The sequence below is a fragment of the Mytilus galloprovincialis genome, chromosome 9, assembly GCF_965363235.1.
Source record: "Mytilus galloprovincialis chromosome 9, xbMytGall1.hap1.1, whole genome shotgun sequence".
Classification (NCBI taxonomy): domain Eukaryota; kingdom Metazoa; phylum Mollusca; class Bivalvia; order Mytilida; family Mytilidae; genus Mytilus; species Mytilus galloprovincialis.
The window spans coordinates 86,328,096-86,352,773 of NC_134846.1; the positions used below are offsets into that span (position 1 = coordinate 86,328,096).

At 32.5% G+C, this 24,678-nt stretch overlaps 1 protein-coding gene across 1 annotated transcript in view; it reads left to right on the top strand.

Moving 5' to 3' along the window:
* Positions 1-2,360: 2,360 nt before the first annotated feature.
* LOC143046234 (mismatch repair endonuclease PMS2-like) overlaps positions 2,361-24,678 on the top strand; it is a 36,401-nt gene continuing 14,083 nt past the window's right edge. The window contains exons 1-17 of the mRNA XM_076219283.1: positions 2,361-2,501; positions 4,665-4,821; positions 5,220-5,306; positions 7,612-7,714; positions 10,993-11,095; positions 12,410-12,579; positions 15,069-15,147; positions 15,768-15,865; positions 17,075-17,174; positions 17,482-17,566; positions 20,165-20,244; positions 21,002-21,074; positions 21,543-21,576; positions 22,277-22,319; positions 22,671-22,776; positions 23,443-24,068; positions 24,536-24,623. Of these exons, the coding sequence (XP_076075398.1) occupies positions 4,686-4,821; positions 5,220-5,306; positions 7,612-7,714; positions 10,993-11,095; positions 12,410-12,579; positions 15,069-15,147; positions 15,768-15,865; positions 17,075-17,174; positions 17,482-17,566; positions 20,165-20,244; positions 21,002-21,074; positions 21,543-21,576; positions 22,277-22,319; positions 22,671-22,776; positions 23,443-24,068; positions 24,536-24,623 (2,011 nt within the window). The 5' untranslated portion in view covers positions 2,361-2,501; positions 4,665-4,685. The remainder of the gene's footprint in view (positions 2,502-4,664; positions 4,822-5,219; positions 5,307-7,611; positions 7,715-10,992; positions 11,096-12,409; positions 12,580-15,068; positions 15,148-15,767; positions 15,866-17,074; positions 17,175-17,481; positions 17,567-20,164; positions 20,245-21,001; positions 21,075-21,542; positions 21,577-22,276; positions 22,320-22,670; positions 22,777-23,442; positions 24,069-24,535; positions 24,624-24,678) is intronic.

The following is a 24,678-nucleotide window of genomic DNA, read 5'->3' on the forward strand; positions in this document are numbered from 1 at the left end:
AGTACTGCACCCATGCAATCACTGTAAAAATCCTAGGCTAATTCAAAGACGTAACCTTGTATCTAAAATATTTGCTGATAGTCTAATCATTTATACACTAAAAGTCCTCCTAAAAGTGAATGAATCCTATAATCCTCAAAACAGTTGAATCCGTCTTTTATAAAAAAAATATTGAATCAACTTAATTATTAACGATGAATGTTAATTTTGGTAAACTGATCTCAGTATTTTCATGACAGTCTTTTGCCATAATGTTGTTTTAAAATTATAATAAAGATTTGTACAGCTCTTTTCATGTTATAAGCTAAAATGTTTGCCAATAAGACACAAACATGACTTATGTTAAGTTCCGATACTACATAATTTTAATTATCCGAACTGAAAAAATTCAACAAATTAAATTTGTCATAATTATAATATCAACAATTGTAAAACTAGATGCGGAATCGTAACTGTTAGGTCCTTGTGATATTGTTGACTATTTGCAGACCATTGACCCACAAAGTCAAAATATATCATAAGGACATAAGAGCTATGGTTCCGCCGCAGCTATTGTAAAATCAGTTATCAAAAGGTTCAAAATATTACAAAAACCGTTAAATGAATGTAACATTTTGTGGTTATACAATTACGACCTACTGTCGATTGGTTGTTGTCTCGTGGACTTTCCTTCGGACTGTATTGCTCAAATGGAATTGGTTGAATATTGTCAGATCACAATCAGTTAAACATTTTCTTGTGGGAGCTTTATTTATTTATTTTACAACAGACGCTCATTGTTTAAAATGAAAAATAAATCTTACCAATAGTTTGCAAGGCACTCGTTTCTCGGTTCTCAAATAACATGAATAATCCAAATCAAAGAACTTCAGAAATAGATCCCTTCCACATATGTAACTATTAATCAATGATGCTATTATATTCATATATATGTAAATTCTTTAAGGTGTATTGCTGCATGGCTTAAAAATAAAAGACTTATTATTGCGTAATAAACATATTTTCATCATAGATTGTTAGACATGGAGCTGTATGAAAATATTATTCTTGCAAACAAATAATGGTCTCTTGACAATCATTTCAATTTTAATATTTAAAGCACAGACTTATTATTCTATTGATTTGTACATTTTGTTGTTCTTAATCTCCTGTATGTATCGTAACAACACACGTGTGTGATGCAATACAATACATTGGTTGAATCTTAGAGTGTGTGTGCTTAATAGTACATTGTTTGCAAGCCAGAGACAAGTAGTGTCTAAATAGACATCTGTAGGTGGTTGTATGCTAGTTCAAATCGTATTTGTACACGTTGTTCTATGAATTGTAGAGACAATTTATATCATTCTGTATTAGAAAGACCTGCCTCTAGAGCTATGAGGCACAATATGTTTTGAAGAAATGCCTGCCAATTCTTGAGTTTTTCTGTTACTAATTTGACATTATTTTTTAAAAGATTATTTTCATTGTCTGACAAAATCTTTTGAAAGATTGCGTTTTCTTTGTTGTATAAATCAGACTTTGAATTAGATATAATATCTCATCTATCAGACCGTCTGGAATTTTTGTTTACTCAGCTAAACATAATACTATAACTTCAATGTTTAGGACAACTTCAGCTAATAGACATCCATTCCCTAACTGTGCAACAATCCCTAAATTGAGAACTGTGACAATTTGATGGTGCTTACATTTAATTTTTAGCTGAATAAAAATCTACTTAAAATGGCACAAATTTATGGTAAATGATGAAGCATTTTTTTATTTGGGTTGTAGATAAACTAAGTTAGAAACCAGGCACAGGCACATCTCTTTGAAAAAAATATCCGAGCATGTACTTGACTTTATAGAGGGTCCCTGTTTGAACAAATTAAAGTTTATAGCTGTTTTTTTATAGTCGAGAAAAGTGCCGCTACATCAGTGTGTTCATATTTGAAAATTAATTAGCTCAGTTTTTTTTCTAGTTCCAATAGGCTTGTATCTTTTTAAAGTTTAGGACTAGCATATTTTGGGAGTATGCTTTTTTTTTATTGATTGGTGCCATTTCAAGTATGGGCAGGTGTTAATTTTTTTCTTTTTCGTTTTAAAAGAGATACTTAGCCTCATATTATATATCCTCTGGTTAAACACTGGACTGAAAATATTTCTCATATGGGTTGTTCCTAAAATGACTAACACATACTACTCTCACCAGTTATGTGGTAATAGTAAAACTGTACGTGAAATAGGATACATTGTATGAAACATTTTAATTAATTTAACTTTGTCCATGATTAAAATTGAACTCGAGGAACATCGAAAACTTTTCCCGGATATTGTCCGACATTAGTTCGTGTCTTACTTTCAGTGTTCCGAAAGGAAGGTTTGCGAGACAATCCGAAAAGTGCGCCAAATTGAAATTTTATATTTTGTTGTTGTTTATGTCTTACTGGAAGATTTTCGCTTATTTATCCTGCAGATTAAGAAACATCAAGATTAATTGAGAACCATATTGTGATGTGGTAATATGAAATTTTACAGATCTAGAGTTCCAAATGTCTGAAATGATGTCGGTGTCAGTGGCGTAGCTTGCATGTATGCTCAGATGCTCAAGCATCCACATCATTTTGACAGGAAAAAAAATATAAATAAAGATATGTTCGCAGCAGTTAAACTCGGAGGTATCCGTATGTAACAAAGGTTAGGACATGAAGACAGCATCCAGTTATTTCCGATGAAGTATGCGTGGTCTTTTATTAAGGATAATTTAGTTCATGTAATAAAACAAGATATCGCAGAAAAGTGTTCTTGATTTTTTTCGTAAAAAGACTACGTCGTCGGCTACGGCAAGTGCAGAAAATGATGCACATATCCTCGGACATGTTTCATCTGAAATTGAGCCTAGCGGAGCGACGGCTTCTTCAACTGACTAACAACATAACTGACAACTAAACCACCATATCCTGATATCGTTTCCTGTGAAATGAACGACGACGTGAAAAAAACTAATCTGTAATAGAGTGTGATCATTCCTGGGCTTATTAGAAATTCCAGTTCCTATCTGGGTCCACATATTAATTTTATTTTCAATAAAAGAACAAAGTTCCTATGTCCCCTGCATTGCACATATTTTATATAACCAATGAACAAGAGCAATAACTAATAAAAATTAATGTTTTTCCTTTTCCTTTTATTTTTAATGAAGAAATAAAAGCTTTAGAGAAAATGCAATGGGATTTCCATTTTAATTTTTATTTCAAAAGGTCAAAGCTTAGGACTTATTTTCGAAATTGTCATTGCTGATCATGATGATATAAAAATCTGGCAAGAATTGTACACATGAGAGTGCAAACAAGACCGGATGGACGAACACCAGGTATTTCGATGATGTCCCCTACGACGCGTTAATGGGGTCACTTCAGTTCCTATATTCCGAAGTGCCGCTGTGATAGGGCCGTTTTTTGAGAAATGCTAGAAAAGGGGATCACTTCAGTCCCTTTATACAGAAGTGCCGCTGTGATAGGGCCATTTATGAGATGTCAAATATTAAGTTTGGTGGGAAACTTTTTCATCAAATAAATAAATTATGAGTTTCATTCAGTTTCGAGAATTTCGAGAAAACATTAGAATTATGTTTGAAATATAATTATATGAATTGGTGGGTATTTTGAAATTAAACAAAAATCTATATAACCAGTGCCGGATTCTATGGGAGCAAATGTGCCTACAGGAACAATGTCTGAAAAAATATAATTTTCTGCATAAAATAGTCCCAAAAACATTCGCCTCGCTCCGCTCGGCGAAGGCATCCACATCATTTCAACCCTGGCTACGCCACTGGGTGTTCTTTACTTTAGTCTGTTAGTCAGTGTTAGTTTACAGATCTATACTTCTTCTTCTTCTTGTCTCCGTATAAGCATCCTTTATAAGGATCACCACCATGAGTTATGGCGTATAAAGGAAGCATTTGGAGCCTGTATCGGTACAGATTAATGTGAGCATTTGCCTACCCAATTCCCCAGCTAGGCCGTGACGGGTCTTATTACCAGAAAGTTAACCTTCCCTAAACATAATACAATATAACAAAAATAAAACATACCAACTCACACACTCACCTGATTCGCTCAGTCCTCAAAGTATAAAAAGTGGCCAAACCTTGAGGATTTCTAGATGTAATTTATTTTCATGATTTTTTTCTTCAGGATTGTAGTCTAAATTATCCTGGTAATGGAAGCTGGGTCAATAAAGGCTACAGACAGAGGGTCTGTACACAGAATATGCTCAGGACAAGTTGTATTAAAAACTATACACCTTATCGCTAATCCCGGCTGATCCGGCCGCTTGAACTTTTGACGCATACAACAATCATTTTTCCATTGTGGCATCAAACATTTTGTTTTATGACGTCAAATTTTTACGGGAACCTGTGTGATATCCAGTAATGGCGGACAAATAGCGATAAGGTGTATAGGGGCCGGATCTAGAGTTCCAAATGCATTATATCGTCGTGTCATATGTTTTCGTATGTCATATATTTTCGTATCCTCAGTTCACAGTCAGAGATATAACTCTATAGGGTTATTCCAGGCACTAAAAATTAGGGTAGGAAGGGTTAGAGGTAACACATGTATTATTTTATTGGCCGAACCCTGAGGATTTCTAGATGTAATTTATTTTTTCTTCAGGATTGTAGTCTAATCCTGGTAATGGAAGCTGGGTCCATAAAGGCTATAGACAGAGGGTCTGTACACAGAATATGCTCAGGACAAGTTGTATTAACATTAGCTACAGCAGTTAAAGAACTGGTAGAGAATAGTATTGATGCTGGAGCCACCATTGTAGGTATGAATGGTAGCATTATAGGTACATGTATCACTGAAAGAGATTGAGCATGTATATTTAAATGTTAAAACTTCTTTTGTTTTACTCTAAGTGGTTTGAACTGTGTCCCAGATCTCAGGAACTAAAGTGTTGTCATCTCTTCTAAAAATCAGCAACTTTAATACCCAGTTGCACTCAAATATTATTCCCCTAGGGTTGTCATTTGGGTCTACCAAACATGCATTGGCTGATCCAACATGTCCAAGGGGAGGGTTCTGGGGGCTGGAACCCCCCTTTCCCCTGAAGGGCTAAGTGAGCTTTTCTCATCACTTCTGTTTTGTGGATAAAATGGCATATAAACTTTTAAGCCTTGAAGTTGTACATGTATCTATATTGAGTATTTAAATCCTATTTTACAGAGGTCAAACTGAGAGAATATGGGAGTGAGATGATTGATGTCAGTGACAATGGATTGGGTGTGGAGGAGAAGAACTTTGAAGGACTCAGTAAGACTTAAGTTTTTATAAATATAAAGATATAAGAAGATGTGGTATGATGCCAATGAGACCACTCTCAACCAGAGACAAATGATGTAAAGTTAACAACTATGCATGGGTAAGGCACAATAGGTTGAAAAAAATAATAATGAACTATGTTAAAAGAATTTCTTATTTTGGCGCTGCATGTCTATTCTTTTAAAAGAATCAATATAACTTTTCTTGTTCAAATCAACCAATGTGCCTTCAGAACAGCTTCATGAGCTTGTACAATGTATACCTCTGAACTAAAATGCATTATTAAAGTTTCGTGTGAATTCCATTGTATCTTTCCAAACTGGAATCAAACTGTATTTTTAAAATTTTCATTTCTACCTTTTGAAATATTGAAATAACAACTTGATGATGTCAAATGTTTGGTTAACCTTTTCATATATGTTAGACTCAGATCGACGTCAGGCCTCTAACCGACGTCTGTTTCTTAAATCGACGTCCAAATAGGACGTCACATTCTCAAATTGACGTCCAATATTTTGATACTCTAATCAACATCCAATGTGACGGCATGTATTGCCAAAAACTATGCCCAATTGATTGTAGTCGTCTTTAATCGATGTCCAATATCAATAAATGATAAATTACTGGACTTAAGTCACTTAATTACATTTAAACATGAACATGTTTTGTAGGGTTCAAACATTTAAACATGAACATGTTTTGTAGGGTTCAAACATTTAACAATGAAAGTCCCAACTAGGTATTGGCTTCCGAAGCTAAACAAAACACCTTACAAATATAGATTTATTCCGTCTTCAAGCCATTGTTTCCACTACTAAATTGTCAATTCTTCTTACCAGTACACTTGGTACAAACAAAAACCTGATAATAAATTGTTCAAATAAGGCCTTCGAAAATAGTGGAATTAATTACTTTTGGAGTGTCAAGAACTCGTTAGAAGTACTTGATAAATTGCATGCTTATATTGGTGATTTTGAATCTGTTCAAAATTTTGATTTTTCTACCCTATATACCACATTGCCTCACATTCTCATTAAGAAAAAATTCACACACCTAATTAAATGGGCATTTAAAAAGTCAGAATGTGAATATATATGTTCAAACTCTTTTATGTAATTTTTTAGTAGCAATGAACAAAAAAACTATGTCAATTGGACATGCATTTTTGTTCGCTTTGGAGATTCCGTATATCGTCAGGTTATCGGAATTCCAATGGGGACTAACTGTGCACCACTTATTGCAACCTGTTTTTGTATTGCTATGAGTTACAATTTATGACAAAAATCAGCAAAGACCCATCGAAACAACATCTGATACACAAATTTAATAATACTTTTAGATATTTGGATGATATTTTGGCTCTCAATAATGACGACTTCAGTATATATACTAAAGAAATTTATCCTGTTGAAATTACTTTAAATAAAGCTAATACTAACAATGACCACTGCCCTTTCCTCGGCCTTGATATCTATATCATTAACAGAAAGCTTAATACTAAAATTTATGATAAAAGAGATGATTTTTCATTTCCTATCGTTTTAATTATCCATTTTTAGATGGTGACGTTCCCTTGTCACCATCTTATGGTGTTTACATATCTCAACTTGTGCGATTCACTTGTGTATGTAACAATGTTTTAGATTTTAACGAGAGAAATTTATGTATTACTGAAAAATTATTACACCAGGGTTTTCGATATCACAAACTAGTCAAAACATTTACTAAATTTTATCATCGGTATAAGGACATCATTCGTAAATATAGCTCAACATGCAGACTTCTTATACGTTCAGGCATTTCACATCCAATTTTTTATGGAAATATTCTTTATAAAGCACAAAAAGCTAACGAAACCTTTAAATAGACTTATTAAGAAGGGATATAGTTACGATACTTTTGTCAGGTCATTAAAGATTGCATATTTTGGCATTAATTAAGAAATAATTCATGGAAGCCATAGATTGTTGGAAATTTACACAAGGCCTGGGCCGTGATATTCAAATTTTATCCTGAGCGTTAGCATTTTAGTCAAAAATTTAGTCAATTTTGTATTATGTTTCCAAAACAGACGTTGATTAGAGACGCTAGAAATCTGACGTCGATTAAAGAAGCCAAAAAAAATGGACGTCGATTAGATAGGAATACAATTGGCCGTCGATTTGGAATGTTATTTTAATGGATGTCGATTTGAGTAATGGACATCGATTAGAGACTCGACGTCGATCTGAGTCTTACATATATACTCTGAATTTTTTAACACATGCTATCTTATGTTTTCTTTTTCTTTCTTTAGCTTTGAAACATCATACTTCTAAGTTAGAAGATTTTTCAGACCTGATAAATGTGGAAACATTTGGATTCAGAGGAGAAGCATTGAGTTCCTTGTGTGCTTTGAGGTAAAAACTTCACAAAAATATCCTTAAAGGAAAACATTTAAACAGAACAAAGAAAACAGTTCCCTTAAACATGTTAAACAAACTTCCATCTATCAAAATCTTGGCTAAGTGGAAAGATGGGGAAGTATTAATCTCGACAAAGGTTTTAGAAAGAATTTCAGTCTGGTATAATGTACATGTAGTTACTCTCCTTATTTGATTGATAAATTTTGAAGACAACTCTCCTATGCTTTTGTTGTACAGGGAATAATGGTCCAGTCCAAGCTGTACCTTGTAAAACAAAACAGAAAACTGGGGCGTAGCTCCATATACGCTGGCACGCTATGGCGTGCACATCGAGGGGTCTAAAAAAATAATTTACGCCGAAAAATAAAATAAAAATACAAACGAGTAAAAAATATAAAATTTAACTTAAGAAACGTAGACAACGATACAGTATAACTACTTTAATAACGTCACAATAATATTTCCGTATATATCAACCCTGACCGAAATACTTTTTAATTTATTTATGAGAATTTTTTTTTCTGGTACTCAAAGTAAAAAAGCAGCGTAAACATGAGCAGTTCAAAGCGTGACCTGCCGAAAGGGCAAACTTTAGACAATTTTTTCACCAAAATGCCTACTAACAGTACCAACGGTGATAGGCATGCAGAAACACAACCAGCAACAAATCAGGACAATATAGACTCTGAAACGTCAAAGGTTTACGATGAACCCGTAGCATAAGCGCCACATCAGTGTCAATGTCAAAGCCAGTACACAAAAAAATCTGGGACCATCTTATCCAGATATTTCTTTGTTGAAAGATTCGAAATCATTACGAAAAATGTAAAGTTACAACTTTTGACTGACAAATGGAAAGATGTCCACACCTTAAAATTTCTGACAAGGTATATTCAATAAAAAAAATGTAATTCACGTCGTTGAACTACCAGGACCGCAGGGGTTGTAAATCCACGTTTTTATTTGGATGAGGGTTGTAAATTTCGTACCTAATTTTGGCAAAAAATGACCAATTGACGTTTGTTTCATTTTTATCTCTCAACTTTGGATCCAACCCTGAACAATTTAACGAAGTACAATAACCTTTATATGAGTTTGACTGTCCTTTTGGTACATTTCGCCCCTCTTTTATATGTAAATTACGATAATGGTAAATATTAATCTGAATTCCCTCTTTAAATCATTGTGTTGAAAGGCTACTTCATATTGTTCTGTTTTGACACCTTCCTGTCGAAATAAGGCTTCAATGCATTAAAAATAAAATAAAATAGTCTTTCAAGACTTCATCCGATTCCGCAGTACTAAAGGGTTATTGCATGAATATTGGGGAATATTGTCCCGAGTAGAATTTTATATTGCACGAGCTTGCGAGTGCAATATATGTTCTACGAGGGACAATATTCCCCGATATTCATGCAATAACCCTTTTATTGTATAGTAATATAATATTTAAAAGTATTAACTGGTTTAAACTAAGATTTTGTCGTTGATGACGTCATGAATTTTGAGGATTTATTGCACTAGTGCAATATTAGAATTTATTGCACGCTAACTTTTGGTTACTTTCTGTTGGAAATATTATATTGCTATACAATAATAGTCGTTACTGAAATGTTGCGTTCCGAGCGAAATGATGATAATGAGTGTTTGGAACGAGCTATACCTAATCTCTCTAGATATAGCAGAGGCTTTTGATATAGTTGAAAATGTTCCTAGGCGGTGTTGAAGACAAACCTCGAGAGCTAGCCATCCAGCCGAAACACCTAAGGATTACTGGCGAATTTCTCTCTACTCTACTATCCGTTTCTGGATCATATGATGACGGAACTTGATTCTCGACTTCTGAATTCAGAAAACCATTTTCATGCACAGTATCTTCTTCCGTGTGTATAGTCTGACAAATAAATAATGACCAAATTGTCACAATGCATCAGACATACCTGATAGATATCGGGTTGTCTTTAGAAGACTACAAGAGAGAGGTTGAACGCTGGAGAGCTCGCTGTCGAATCCTACCTAGTGATAAAGTGCCGACAGCTTGATATAGTCAACCCCGCATTGTATCTGTCTATTAATACAATACCTGTTGAGAAATGACAGATTATCTGCTTTGGGTTTTATGCACATCCATCGTGTTTTTGAGGTCAATTTAGACAAGACCATGGACGTTTTTGTTGCAGCTATAAATGCGAAGGGCAGATTTTTGAAAATTATTCAGGATGTTTTTAAATAAAAATGATCAAATACAGTCCTAATAATTTGCTATTCAAACCAATTTTAGGCCCTCAGAACACACCCTTTTGCGTCTAGCCAAAAAAACAAATTTTGGGGGAGGGGGGGAATACCCCATTACGTCCCTGGTTGGCGTGCACTTCAAAAGGACCCAGCTACGCCCCAGGAAAACACATGTAAAAATAAATGTTCAAAACAATTTTGCTGTAGATTTTTTACTCACCTTTTAAGAATGCTAATTTATAGCCAATTGCATTTGTATTCTCAGTTTCTGTAAATTCAGAAATTATTGCATGCATGTTTTATTGCGATTTTGTCATTTTTGACTAAAATGCTATTTTAATTTTTGCAATATTGAGAAAAATTCAATTTTTTTATTTAATATAGGATTTCGCTATATTTTTCTACAAATGAACTTTATCTTTTACTTAATAGAAAAATGAAATAAAAACATGCATTCTCCGTTCATTTACACTCACAATCTGCCTTCGAAAGAAGCATACATTTTTGTTAATGTCCTTTTTTCTGTTGAATTAATAGTAGAAATAGCGGTAATATCGAAATAAATAAGAACAAAATTACAGAAATCGCTTAAATTTTATAATTATTTAGTTCATGTACAGCTTATTCAAAAACAACAATAAAAAATATAGGTCACTGATGAGTTAAACAAGATATTTCATTTTTAATGCCAAAAAATTGCATTTTTTCACCAAAGGGAGATAATTTGAAGCTTTTTCAATGATATCTACATTTTAAAAGTCACCTGGGGTCAACATGTATTGATTTTTTGGAATGATTTTTGTACCATATGATAAAGTAACAACTACTAAAGGTAATAAATAAAATTTGTAATGAAAAATAAATGTTAAATTTTTTTTGGAAAATCTTATACCCACGTACCTCCTTAATTTAAATAAAAAAAAATTCAAAATGAGAGTTTAAATTATTAATGTGTTTATAACTCTGTTATATTTTATGCAATAGTAAAAACATCACAATAATACTTATAGCATTATATTGTTAGTTCTTCTTTACAGTATTATGAGTGTTGTAACCAGACACAAAGATGTAGAAGTAGGTACTAAACTGGAATATGATAACCATGGCAAGGTCAACAGTAGGTCATCAGTGGCTAGGCAGGTATGGTTAAATTCAAATTGTAAATACTACTAATTAGATAGACATCTTATTTGTAATTGACCAGCAGCTTGACAGGAATGAAAATAAGGTGTGAGTGCTTTTAGTGTCTGTTAGACACCTATTTCCTGTTTTCTGATACTTTGAATTACAAAAGAATTAGCACAACACATGTGTCTTGTTTTGGTCTAAGTTTGGTTTAAAGAACAATCTTTGCATCTTCAAAAATCGGCACTAGCTATAGATGTTAGTTGATTGCTCTATAGCACCATATTACTACTGAAAGCACTGCAAATAATGTAATACTTAAAATCTGGAATTTCCATGAAGCATACACAAACACTATTATTAAACATAACTTCTTGTTTCAATTTTAGATGTTTGACTTTCAATTTCTAGCAAATATCTATAATACTAAAATTACGAGGTCCAATTTGTCAGCCGTCATCACGTAAAAACGATGAATCAAAGAATTCAACTTTATATATAACTAATATAGTACAAAGGTGTAGATTAAAAATTTCACAACTCCAGGCCCTTTTGTTTTCCACGTAATTAATATTGCCAATAATTAAGAAGTTCCGGGTCGAGTCCGATACCGATACCAATAGTATATTCACCTGTTACCTATTACCTTATCTGTACGTTCCGCATCTGACAGGCCCACCAACAAACGGTGTATTCAGGATTAATATGCTATATACACGGGTCATAATCACAGGGTTGACACTACTAAATTGTCAAATTGTTACCTATTGTAGTATTTTAATCAGTAAGACTTTCTAAGATAACAATACGAATACTAAAAATCTGTTACTAAAAATAAGGCGTATAGGTACAGTTTTCAATTTGTTAGCGGGCATGACGTAAAACAGCGAATCAAAGAATTCAACTGTATTTATAACTCATATAGGACAATGCTGTTGATTAAAAAATACTCCATTCCAGGAGCTTTTGTTTTCTAAATAATTAATATTACCAATAATTGATAAGTTCCAGTTCAACGGGTTCAAACAGAAAGATTTGATAGCAGAGAAAACTGTGTATCTTATAATCGGCATGACTTTATCAGATAACAATACTAATACTAAAATAAGGCTTGCACATAGTTATATACTTTAATTCAGTCACAGACCCGCGATATCACGGGTGTGTTCTAGTAAACATATATAGTGATACAAAGATGATTAGTTTTTGTTTTGAACTGAAGCCCTAAGATTATACAGCAATCTGGTGAAAAACATTCCAAAACATTTGAGACATTTGTAGTTAATGTTACAGTCAGGATTTTATATTATACGATAATCTAATTTATAGATTGGTACTACAGTAACCTTACAGAACCTATTTTATACACTTCCTGTTAGACATAAAGAATTCCAACGAAATCTGAAGAAGGAATTTGTAAAGATGGTACATGTCCTGAATGCATATTGCCTCATCAATACAGGTGTACGAATAACTTGTACAAATCAAACTGGCAAAGGGTAGGTACATTGTAAGGGGAAGGTATCTAAGAAACTATTTCCAGTTTCTTGCAAGATGTATTATCCTCCTTTATAAAAATATATTAAGATTTACTCAATGTAAAAAGAGATGTGGTATGATTGCTAATGAGACAAATATCTACCAAAGTTGAAAAGAAGTGGATGTAAGCAATTATAGGCAACCGTTTATAGAAGTAGAACATTTACTAGAGGCCAAGATATAAAACAATATTTTATGGGTATTTTGTGTAGTAAAGGTAAACAATACATAGTGGGGACCTTCAAATGTTCCGTGGAGACCTTAAGTTGAGCTGCGGTAGTTACATGATAACTTACTATATGACTTTGGAGTGTACAGCATTGCATAGGTTTGGTTGCTGCTGCCCTTTTGTTTTTACTATTCTGTTTTATAGATTATGTAGCCCTCCAGATCCAGAAATGTTAAAAACGTTTTGAGTGATAATTATAAAAAGTGTTTGCATTTATTGTATATATGTAGCTCCATAAAAGGGTTTTGGAGACCAAGGACTCTCCACCTACATCTGCTGCTTATAATATTTGACATGTAATTACTATGTTTAATAACTGATGTTGCTTATATATGAATTAAGGGTTAGTAATGCATAGAAGTAAATGTTGTGGAAAACATCCATGAGACAGGCAAACCAATATTAAAATTAGACCAAAATAGACCTTGATATAATCCTACCATAGCTAGTCTTCTACAAAAGACCCATGTTTGTACTATGCATCATGCTCTAAATTGCGAAAAAAAGAGAATTTGATAGAACTAAAACAAACGGCTATGTATGATATGAAATAAGCATAAAAGTGAAGAAAAAAAATGCACATATCTTAACTTAAAATGAATTTATAAAAACTTGTACATTATAATGAGATTTGATATTTTCATCTTTAGAGCTTTCCGTAATATAGATTTTAAAAAAGTTTTACGCTTCTGCTGATAGGGGAAGGGGGCATTTAGTGTTACCCTTGTCCGTCTGGCATGTCCTAAAATTGGTTTTCATTCTCCAACTTTAGTTTGCCTCAACCAAATGTTTTAAAACTTATACACAATGTGTATTCCTACACAACACAGATCAAATTTGAATTCAATTGGCAACACTTTTACCGTTCTACAAGTATGTACCTTTACAAATATTGAAAAATCGCTGATTTTTTTTTATCTTTTCTCAACCTTAAGTTTGCCTCAACTAAATGTTATGAAACTTATACACAATTCTAATTTTCGAATATGGGTTTGTCACATTTACCGTTTTTATATGCCCGTCAAAATGTATTATGGTATACAAATGTCCAGTGTCCGTCCGTCTGTCTGTCCGGCGTAAACATGTCGCACCGTAACTTGAGAACGACTTATCCAAATTTCATGAAACTTAACATAGTTGTTTCTTATGATGGTCAAATGATCTGTATACTTTTTGGTGAAAATAAGATTCAAACTTTTTGAGTTACGGCACTTTTTAACTAAAACAGGGGGGTGTTTTTTTTCACATGTTGCACCGTATCTCAAAAACGATTCTTAATTATGGCTTAAAACTTAAAACACTTCTTAGTTATATTAATCTTAATATCTGTATACTTTTTGGTGATGATTCAAAATTTTGTTTTTGAGTTATTGAGTATTTTGTAAAAAAGGGGGAGGGTTTTTTTACATGTCGCACCATATTTCAAAAACGATTTATGATTATTGCTTAAAACTTTTCACATGTCTTTGTTATATTAATCTGAAGATCTGTATACTTTTTGGTGATGATTCAAAATTTCATTTTTGAGTTATTGAGTATTTTGTAAAAAAGGGGGAGGGTTTTTTTACATGTTGTGCCGTATCTCAAAAACCATTTATGATTATTGCTTAAAACTTTACACACTTCTTTGTTATATTAATCTAAAGATCTGTATACTTTTTGGTGATGATTCAAAACTTTAATTTGGAGTTATTGAGTATTTTGTTAAACAGGGGAGGTTTTTTTTTACATGTCGCGCCGTATCTCAAAAATAATTTTTGATTATTGCTTAAAACTTTACACACTTCTTTGTTATATTAATCTAAAGATCTGTATACTTTTTGGTTTTGATTCAAAATTTTATTTTAGTGAAATTTAGTTTTTGTAAAAAAAAAAACTGGGTTGGGGATTTCACATGTCCCCGCCGTGTCTCAAAAACAATATATGGTTATTGCTTAAAACTTTCTCAGAAACTATTTATGATTATTGAAAAAAACTTCCACACAAGACGTCGGGCGTATCATGCGCTCATGGCGCAGCTGTTTATTGAGTTATGTTCCACCATCATCTATCTGTGTCCCATTGACACATTCTCCATTTATTTTAATTGATTTTTCTGTATTTTACTAATCATTTGACTTAGTTTTTGGTGGTCACATTACAATATTACACTGATAGCGACAATTGCAAGCAAGACACAGCATTTGATTGATCATATTACATCCTTTTTTCTCACTATAGGAACAGAACAACAGTAGTATCGAGTAAAGGTAACCAGACAGTAAAGGAAAATATTTCAAATATATTTGGTCCAAAACAGGTAGGCTACATATATTGTAGCATGGGTAGTGACTCTGCAGCTTTCGCTAATCTAACAGAAGATGATTGTTTGTGTACACCAATTTAAAGCCTGGTAAAAAAATTACATTATTTCTTGTCATCAGTACGGCAGATTTTTTTTAAGGACATTATTTCACCCTTTGGAGCATTTTCTTCTCTGGAGGAAACTGCTCTTTTCGGTCCTATGGCAATAAGACTAAATAATTGGCATAATGCCCTTTTAATATACCTGAGTAACTTCTAATACATATAATGACTTAAAAGAATTATTAATGAATAAGTAAAAATTTGAAAACTTGTTATCTTAACTAAATATTTCTAAAATGTGCTGAATTTTGTATTTGAAAATAAGTTACTAAAATACTCCAGCTTGTAAAAAAAAACCAAAAAACAACATTATATCAAAATATACAGAAACACATAAAATCAGACTAAAATGCACAAAATATTAAAAATCAACATTAGTCAAATACAACCAATCACGGTTCCAGGTATTAACTATGAGCGATCCACAAATGCAACTTTGAATAGATGCGTCTTTAGTCCTTTCTTAAATAGTTCTAGCGATTGTTCATTTCAAAGATTTATTGTACATTTCAGACACAGAGTATATTAGAGTTTAAGCAACACAAGCCAACTGAGGAGGTATCAACAGAGTATGGAATAAAACTGACAGAAGGACAGACCGAGTTGTTCAAGTTGGTTGTATTACAGTTATCAACTTTCTTATAGTCATACTATTAAGCAAAAAGGATCTTTTCCATTAGCAGTGTTTTAGATAAAGGAGAAGGTTTGGTACAATTAAAATGTTTTATCCCGCTGCAATTGTTTGCACCTGTCCTAAATCAGGAATCTGATGTTCACAAGTTGTTTGTTTATGTGGTTCATAAGCGTTTCTCATTTCTCGTTTTTTATAGAAATTAGACCATTGGTTTTCCCGTTTGAATGGTTTCACACTAGTAATTTTTGGGGCCCCTTGTTGAAGACTGTTCCTTGACCTATAATGGTTTACTTTTATAAAATGTGACTTGGATGGAGAGTTGTCTCATTGGCACTGATACCACATCTACCTATATCTGTCTGGTTAAGTTAATTAGAAGGATAATAATATTTATATTTTTTTTGTTTCAATTTTTGATAATTAACAATGATGAAGAAACCACATTTGATATTTTTATGCCTTTCTTTCAATAGAAGAGGAGAATTATGTTCTATGATATGTGTCAAGTTTGAATTTGGGTAGCGTCACATTTGTAGTTCTTGAGTTATGTCACTTTGTAAATTGAGAAATTGGAGTATTTGCCATATATTTACAAACAGTGGAATCTTTGTTCCATGGACACATTCTTAAATTTTTTAAATTATGCAGGACGGTAAAAATTTTGTTAGACAGTGCTAATGGCACTCAAAATGTTAATGTAAAAGAAATAAACTTGAAATTATTTACTTATCTTCTAAGTAGACTAGTTTTTGAAATAATTGCTGGACCATATAAGCCACAATATCCACATACTTCGTTTCAAAAAGAATCAGGTATAATATTTGTACATAACAGAATATATTTATAATTTTTATGCCCCACCAACCATAGTAGAGGGGCATTATGTTTTCTGGTCTGTGCGTCCGTTCGTCCTTCCGTTCCTCCGTCCGTCCGTTCGTCCGTCTTTCCGTCCGTTCGTCCGTCTGTCCCGCTTCAGGTTAAAGTTTTTGGTCAAAGTAGTTTTTGATGAAGTTGAAGTCCAATTGACTTCAAACTTGGTACACATGTTCCCTATGATATGATCTTTCTAATTTTAATGCCAAATTAGAGATTTTACCCGAATTTCACGCTCCACTGAACATAGAAAATGATAGTGCGAGTGGGGCATTCGTGTACTGAGGACACATTCTTGTTTTTAATGTTTTAGGATAGAGGGCCATGTATCTAAATGTGAACATGGTCAGGGGAGAAGCAGTGCAGATAGACAGTTTTACTTCATTAACAAAAGACCATGTGATCATTCTAAGGTACTTTAGTGTTGTCTTATTTTCCTGTGGAGTAGGGTTACAATTGGTCATACAAATCACTAAATTTCAGTTATATAATTACGGGTTATAATGTAGTTGAAATCTTTGACAAAGGCTTAGAGAAAAAAAACATTGCCGCAAAAATCCATTTCTTACAGGAAGTGTTTATTTTTTGCTTTTTCACTGAGGAAAAATATGCTTGTGTTGAATTCTTTATACAGCAAAATGTTCCTGAAATTAGTTTATTTTGCTTAATTTTTGGATACTAAACATTTATTTTGTGGCTTTTTATCGCTCTTTTTTCCAGCTATCAAAACTTGTAAATGAAGTTTATCATCAGTATAACAGACATCAGTATCCCTTTGTGGCCCTCAGTATTACTATACAGAAAGGTAAATATATTTAGGCAGTTAAGCTGCCTTATGCGAGCACCATAGATTTGTGTTCTACCCAATAAATGCTGAAATATGTGCCATTGTTATTATCTAGCTGGATGTTATGTTATTTATAAACTAATTGGCTAGTTTTTTTAAAACTTTTAATTCTTGATTACAAAAAATATGACCAGAAAAACCTTAAATGATCGTCGATTTCTCCAAAAGTTTTGAAGTTGCACATATAGGAAGTAGGGCACAATAGGAATCTTTATGTAGTTTATCATCCCCTGAGATTTTGGCTAAGCTATCAAAGAACAAATGTATGAAATGTTTAATCGCCAAAAATCTCTAAAGACAAGTAGTTTAGATTTCCCAAATGGCAAAAGTCATAGGAATATTGTTTGTCGTCAATACGTAGTCAACAACGTCAGTAGTCTTAAAATAAGTTCCACTGTTCATGCTGTTGGCGGCAATTTTAAATTATAACACGAAATTTTTGTATCTTTTCAATTTGGAGGCAGGGGTTCAAATTAGCGGTTGTCCGAGGTCTGTGACCTTCCACTTTTGCAGTCGGATTTCGACTTGGTTACTAGCTACGCTCGACATGCCCGACTTGACAGGCCTGAAATAAAAAATAACTTTGCAAACCTTTTTACCAAAGTCTCCTAATAAACGATCTCAAAACTTGTTTTTAGCATTATTATTCATGACAGCGATGTTCATTTTGTTCAACCGCTAGCTTTATACAGAAAATCGCCAACAAATAATGTGTAAATTCGAGTAGAATCGTAACTGACAAAAACAACATTGAAAACAAAATGGCTGACATGAGAAGAAAATTACAATATCGGATCCGATTCCGGAAGCTGATATGGGTAACTCCGGGTTTTGGCGATCAACTTTTAAAAAAATCAGACAGATGACAAAATACATCTTTGCATGGTAAATAAATATAAACACTAGAATTGAAAACTAAAAGATATATGTAAAAGAATGAAAAAACAGAAAATATTTTGTACTTTTTGACAAATTTTAATGTCAAAATCCAATACATTGTGAGTCTTTGTGACAGCTGGGAACAGTATATCTAACAATATATATGGTCCTGGTGACAGTATAAATTTTCTTAATCAGTAATAAATATAGGTAAAGCAAGTTAGATGCTTTTAAAGTGTAAACATTTTACTGCAATTTCAATGGGTATTTGTTTTTCTCAATTTTGATGGGTCAGTTAAAATAGCTGGAAGTTTCTTATTTTACACATATAGTGCAAGTAGATTATATGATACCTGAATGTAAGCAAATCATATGATATGTATGTGGAGTCCTTTTGGGCACTCTACCCCCTCCTGTTTGATAACTTTGAAACAGATGAGATCCCCACTTCTCAAACATATACATTCATGTATGGGACTATATAACTAATCAAATGAAATATAGGTGAAGTCCCTAGGGTCACCCACCACCTCCTGCTTTAGAACTTGGAAACAGTCGAGATCCCCACCCCTCAACCATATTTATTCATGTATGGGACAATAAAACCAATCAAATGAAATACAGGGGGAGTCCCTGGGGTCACCCAACCCCTCCTGTTTGGGAACTTTGAAACAGTCGAGATCCCCATCCCTAAACCATATATATTCATGTATTGGACAATAGAAAAAATCAATAAAAAAATGGGGGTAGTCCCTAGGGTCACCCCACACCGTCTTGTGTGTGTTTTGAGAACTTGTAAAAGATTGAGATACCAACTCCTAAACCATATTCATTACTGTTTGTCATTTCAAAAAGATTGAATGACATACAAGGTCAATCTCATAGGCGTCACATATGCATATCACTTTGCTAGACCTAACACCTTTCATTTTATTCCAAACTAAGACATCATGGACTTGGGGTGAAGGTGGGAGTCATTTACATTTACTATGGACAGGTCAGTCCGACCTCACCATTGATCCCTGTAGTAGTAAACATTTGTCCGATTTGTGTCTCATAACTTTAATTTTATACTGTAGAACACAAACTCAGTTTTCTTTCCATGGAAGCAAGTCCATTCATACTTTTACAAGCTCGTACTAAAGTCAACTTGAACTACTAACAGTCAACTAATACGAACAATTACGATCAACTAGAAGAACTGCAATCATTGCGAATTTGTACCACTGCTGACTCAAGACTCATGACCACGAAAAAAAATATACTTGATATATAAGTTGCTATATATTGAAGACCTTGATAAATTATGAATTATTTGCCTTAATAAATCATTAAATGTACATAAATGTACAATTATATATGAATGTTTAATGTTTGTTCTTTTAAATCTTTAAACAAAAATTGAAGCAACATTGCCAGTTTTCATAATTATGTTTGCCTTGGTTTTTGGTTAACTGCCTACAGTGCTTACAGCGCTTTGATATGGATGGTATGAACACATGACATTTCCAATGTAAATGATGTAGCAAACAGTTGCCGAGAGTATCAGTTCTGTGTGTCCTCCGTCTGTTACACTAGGATGATATTGGCAGATGAAGCTGCACTTAATTTATTGTAGCTTTGACTGTAAAACTTTTTTGATAAAGACAAATATACTTAAAAGTTAATGAATTTCAGAGTCAGTAGACGTGAATGTGACCCCTGATAAAAGACAAGTGTTTATAGAAAATGAAAAGATTTTATTAGCTGTCATTAAAGTAAGTATGTATAGGTTGATTGACATATAAAGCTTGATGTATTTTAAAAATCAAATGGGTATTGTCTGCTGATGTGTGAACAGTGTTTGATAGGTTTCTTTAAAAATACAAATAGTATGATACTCCTACATCAAGTGTCAAATTTAACATCACCATTTGGAACAGATATATTGATGTGACTGACTATTTAGACATAGACACACCCTACTCGATCCTATCTCTATGAAAAGAAGATGTGGTATAATTGCCAATGTAACAACTCTGTTTAAGAGACCAAATGACACAGAAATTAACAACTACATGTCACTGTATGGCTTTCAATAATAAGAACCTGAGCAAAGCCCATACTGCATACATAATCAGCTATAAAAACGCCTCAAAATGACAAAAAATTTCAAGCTAGACAACTAACGGCCTAATTAATATATACAATAATGAAAGAAAACTAATATGAAACACAGTAACTAAGGATACCCACTGAAAAACAGGCTCCTGACTTGAAACAGGCACATACAGAGTGTGGCTTCTTAAGCATGTATTTCTTATATCCACAAGGGAAGTCCATATAACCATATTTTTATACCCATGCCACCCATTGATGTTCATAATAAGTATGTGTAGATTATATGTGTTTCAAAACAGGTGAAAAATGTTACATGACATCATGAAATAAAATTTACAACAATAATAAGAAAGCATGATTTTATTTACAGCAAGTTACATGTAGATGAGTGTATGAATCTTAATTTTTTTTTAGACATCTTTGATAGAAATGTTTGAACCAACAGCATCAGTATATAATGTTAATACATGCACTTTACAAAACCTTGGTAAGTATGGTCGAAATAGAATTGGAAATAAAAAAATAAATGAAATTGCTATAAGATATGTAATATCAATTATTTAAAATTTACTGATATAAATTGAAACAATGACAAGTGAATAGAAAATGAATGTCTGTGTAACACAATGAATATTGCTTGGTTATACTTTTAATTGGTGATATTGTATAAGACTGCCCAGCAAAATTGATAAGAGATCTCTAAGAATTCTATAAAATTCAGTTTTCCTGTCTATATGACATATTGTTGCTAGCTCAAAAGTCTTATATTTTCACCATTTAACATCAGACATAACATCTCCAGTCTTTTAATAAGACTTCTTTTCAGCTCAAATCTTTTGTACAACCCAATCTGTAATGATACAAACTGTTACAATGAATGGTAAATTTTAGGGATTTCCTTTTCTCTTTTGTTAAGAGATTGTTATGAATGATATTACATTTTATTTTTCTGTAGGCAACAAGGTGAAAACAAGTCCCTTTAAACAAAGGTATGTAGCTTGAAAATAATCTGTTTATTGCAATATGTTTTCTGGTCTGTGCATCTGTCCCTTCTTTTGTCCCATGTCAGGTAAAAGTTTTTTGATAAAATAGTTTTCATGAAATTCTGGTCACACTAACTCGTATCTTTGTAAGCAAGTTCATTATGATTCAAAATTGTTTTGTGCCAAATAATGGTGTTGAACCCATTTTTGTAGTTCACTAAATGAAACATTGCATGATTGGAGTTCAGTTTTTTTATGAATGTGAATAAAACGAGATATTTAGTATAAATTCATAAGATAGCAACATACATGCCAACCTTGTGGAGGTACAAAGGAAAGATGATCTTCATTCTAGCTCTACTAAGGTGGAGATTACTGGCATGGTATTTACAATAAGATTTTTAAATTCAAAATTGTGTAGTATTTAGATATTTTTAAAAATACAGGGATGAAATTTAATTATCTTGACATGATTTTTATTAGTAAAACACCTTCTTGATCAGATGGGATGTTTTTTTTCTAAATATTTAAGTAAGAACAATGTTTGCAATGCAGAGAAAACCAAATATAAAAACGTAACCATAACAACTCAAATGATGAAAGAGGTTTAAATTAAGGTGATTTACTGTAAGAGAGAGATTTGACCTCCCATATAAGTGACAGATTTAAATCATTACGTTGAATTTATTTTCTGATTTTTTTTCAGGGAAAGTAGTGAGTTAAATACTCAAAGTCCTGTTTTGACAAAGGTAAGTACATAATACTTTATAGTTATATGTTAATATATACGTCGTTTCCTCAGAATCTTACTCTAATAAAAATCTTTTGCACCTCCTAATTCATTTCTTCATCCAAATGATTGAGAGGTTAAGTTTGGCAAGAGATGGACTTTGTCATGTCCGCCCAAATCAGTTCAAATTCCTATACACTTTTCCTGCTAAGCCTCGGACCCAAATTGAAAAATTGAAGTATTAACATCATCATATATTGTCATTGTACACTTCCTTTTTGTTGTTTTATCTGAATTATTATGGACCTTGCATAGCATAATTTTCAATTCAGGATGACTATCATTAAAGACCTATTTTTTTCTCTTTAAGCGTTCAGTAGGCAGTGCATTTAATAATTTAAAGAGAACATTTAGTAGCAGTTTCACCAAAGAAGAGGAAAGTTCAATATCACCTGTTAAAGAGCAACAGAGTAAACGTAAGTTATCAGCAGATTACCCCTATCAAGTCAAAGAACCAAAATTTCTTACTTTAATCGAAATACAAATTGATCTTTAAATCAAAACTTAACATTAAATTCAGAATTCTTTTTAAAATGATATGTTATCTAGTTATTGCTGTGAACATTTCTGTTTAAGTAAATACTAGGTTTAATACTGGATTTGCAAAAAAGCTTCATACATATACATGTGTAAAAGAAGAGAGGGACAAATATATCAGATGGACAGTCAAACTCACAGATAAAAAATAAACTGATTAATTAATAGATATTCAGATGCAGTTTTATTACTTCCTTAATGCATGTAAAAATTCATATAATTTAAAATGCTGCTCATTTATATTCACTTTGCATTAAGTGAAACAAACGTACTCCAGATAACGGTTAACTTATGTCATAATTTCCACACTTGATAGTTCTTTTGAATGCTTGAATGAATGTGTAAAAACAAATTCACTAAAATGGACCATGCAGAATATTTATATGATCAAGAGAGTTGAAAATATTCTTTTTGTCTAGATTAACAAAATAATTCGTCAGTAAATGTATTGAAGAGTTGAATCTATAGATATCATATTTGGCTTACACCTGAAGTAAAGTTATATAGTTTAACATGTTTAACTTGAATGTAAATTTCTATTATAGAGAGAAGACTTGATTCTTTTGTCATTGAATCAAAAACTTTAGACGATAAAGAAGAATTGAAAGAATCTCTTATTGAAACTAAACCAACTATCACTACAGTACCTGATGATTCACAAGACTTGTCTGTTACATTTGAAACAAACAAATCTTTACTTGAAAATACTGACAACCAATGTGAATCTCAAAACTCATTTATAGTAAATCATGAGAAAAGGGAATTAACTCTAACAGATTCTGAATCAGGAATCAGTAGTTCACAGGACCAGACAGATTCCCCATCAGCCTGTGTGACAATATCATCAGACAGTGATGTACAACATCTCTCTCAGAAAATATGTGAAGATCATTCAGGAAGATTGGAAACAGAAAAGGTGATATTGTTAGACCTGTATTCAGACAGTAGTAATAATGTTGAATGCTTAGGCCTTAAATCAGACAAAGTAGAATCTAAGGCAAGTTATTTGTGTTCAAGTGCCACCAGTTGTGTTCAAGAAGACTGTTCTACTGATGAAGTTGATGGAAGATTGAAAGCTACTATGTGTACTGATCCAGATATTTTGGAAGTAGATTGTTTAAGTCCTAATATGAATAAAGAACCAGAACCAAGTTTACAAGTGACCTGCTTTGTAAGTTATTTAGTCAAGGGAACAATACATTTAATTCGTTCGACAGTTTTTTTGTGTGAATAAGTTAGCTTGAAAAATTGCATAAAGTAATCTTTGTATTGTTTTTTTTTTTGTCAGGTTAGTAGCTTTAATTGCATTTTTCCTATCCGCACGATTTTGAAAAGATAGACATTTCAAAATTCGATCTTAATAAAATAAAGCAAAACAGAAATTTCAATAAGTGACAGAGATACTCTCATTTGTTAAGTGTATATATAGTTTATAAGCATTATAACATATATAGTTTATAAGCATTATAAACACAAGTCATGTTATTACATGGAACACTTTTTGCAAATTACTGATTTTAGCTTTTTCTATAGACCAACAATAAGCACTGTGTATATTTGTTTATTCTAAATATTTTTGATGGAAATAGATCTACCAAGTCTTTGCTTCATCAATTTCAAACATCTATATATTTTAAGGATGAGAAACAAGACCACAAAAGAATAGAAAGAACAGTTACCTTTGATTTTCATGGATTTAGAGATCGAGTGCAGAAAAGGAAAAACAGTAAGAACAATTGATTTTGATAGTTTAACAAAGGCCTAGTCACATTTAGAGAATT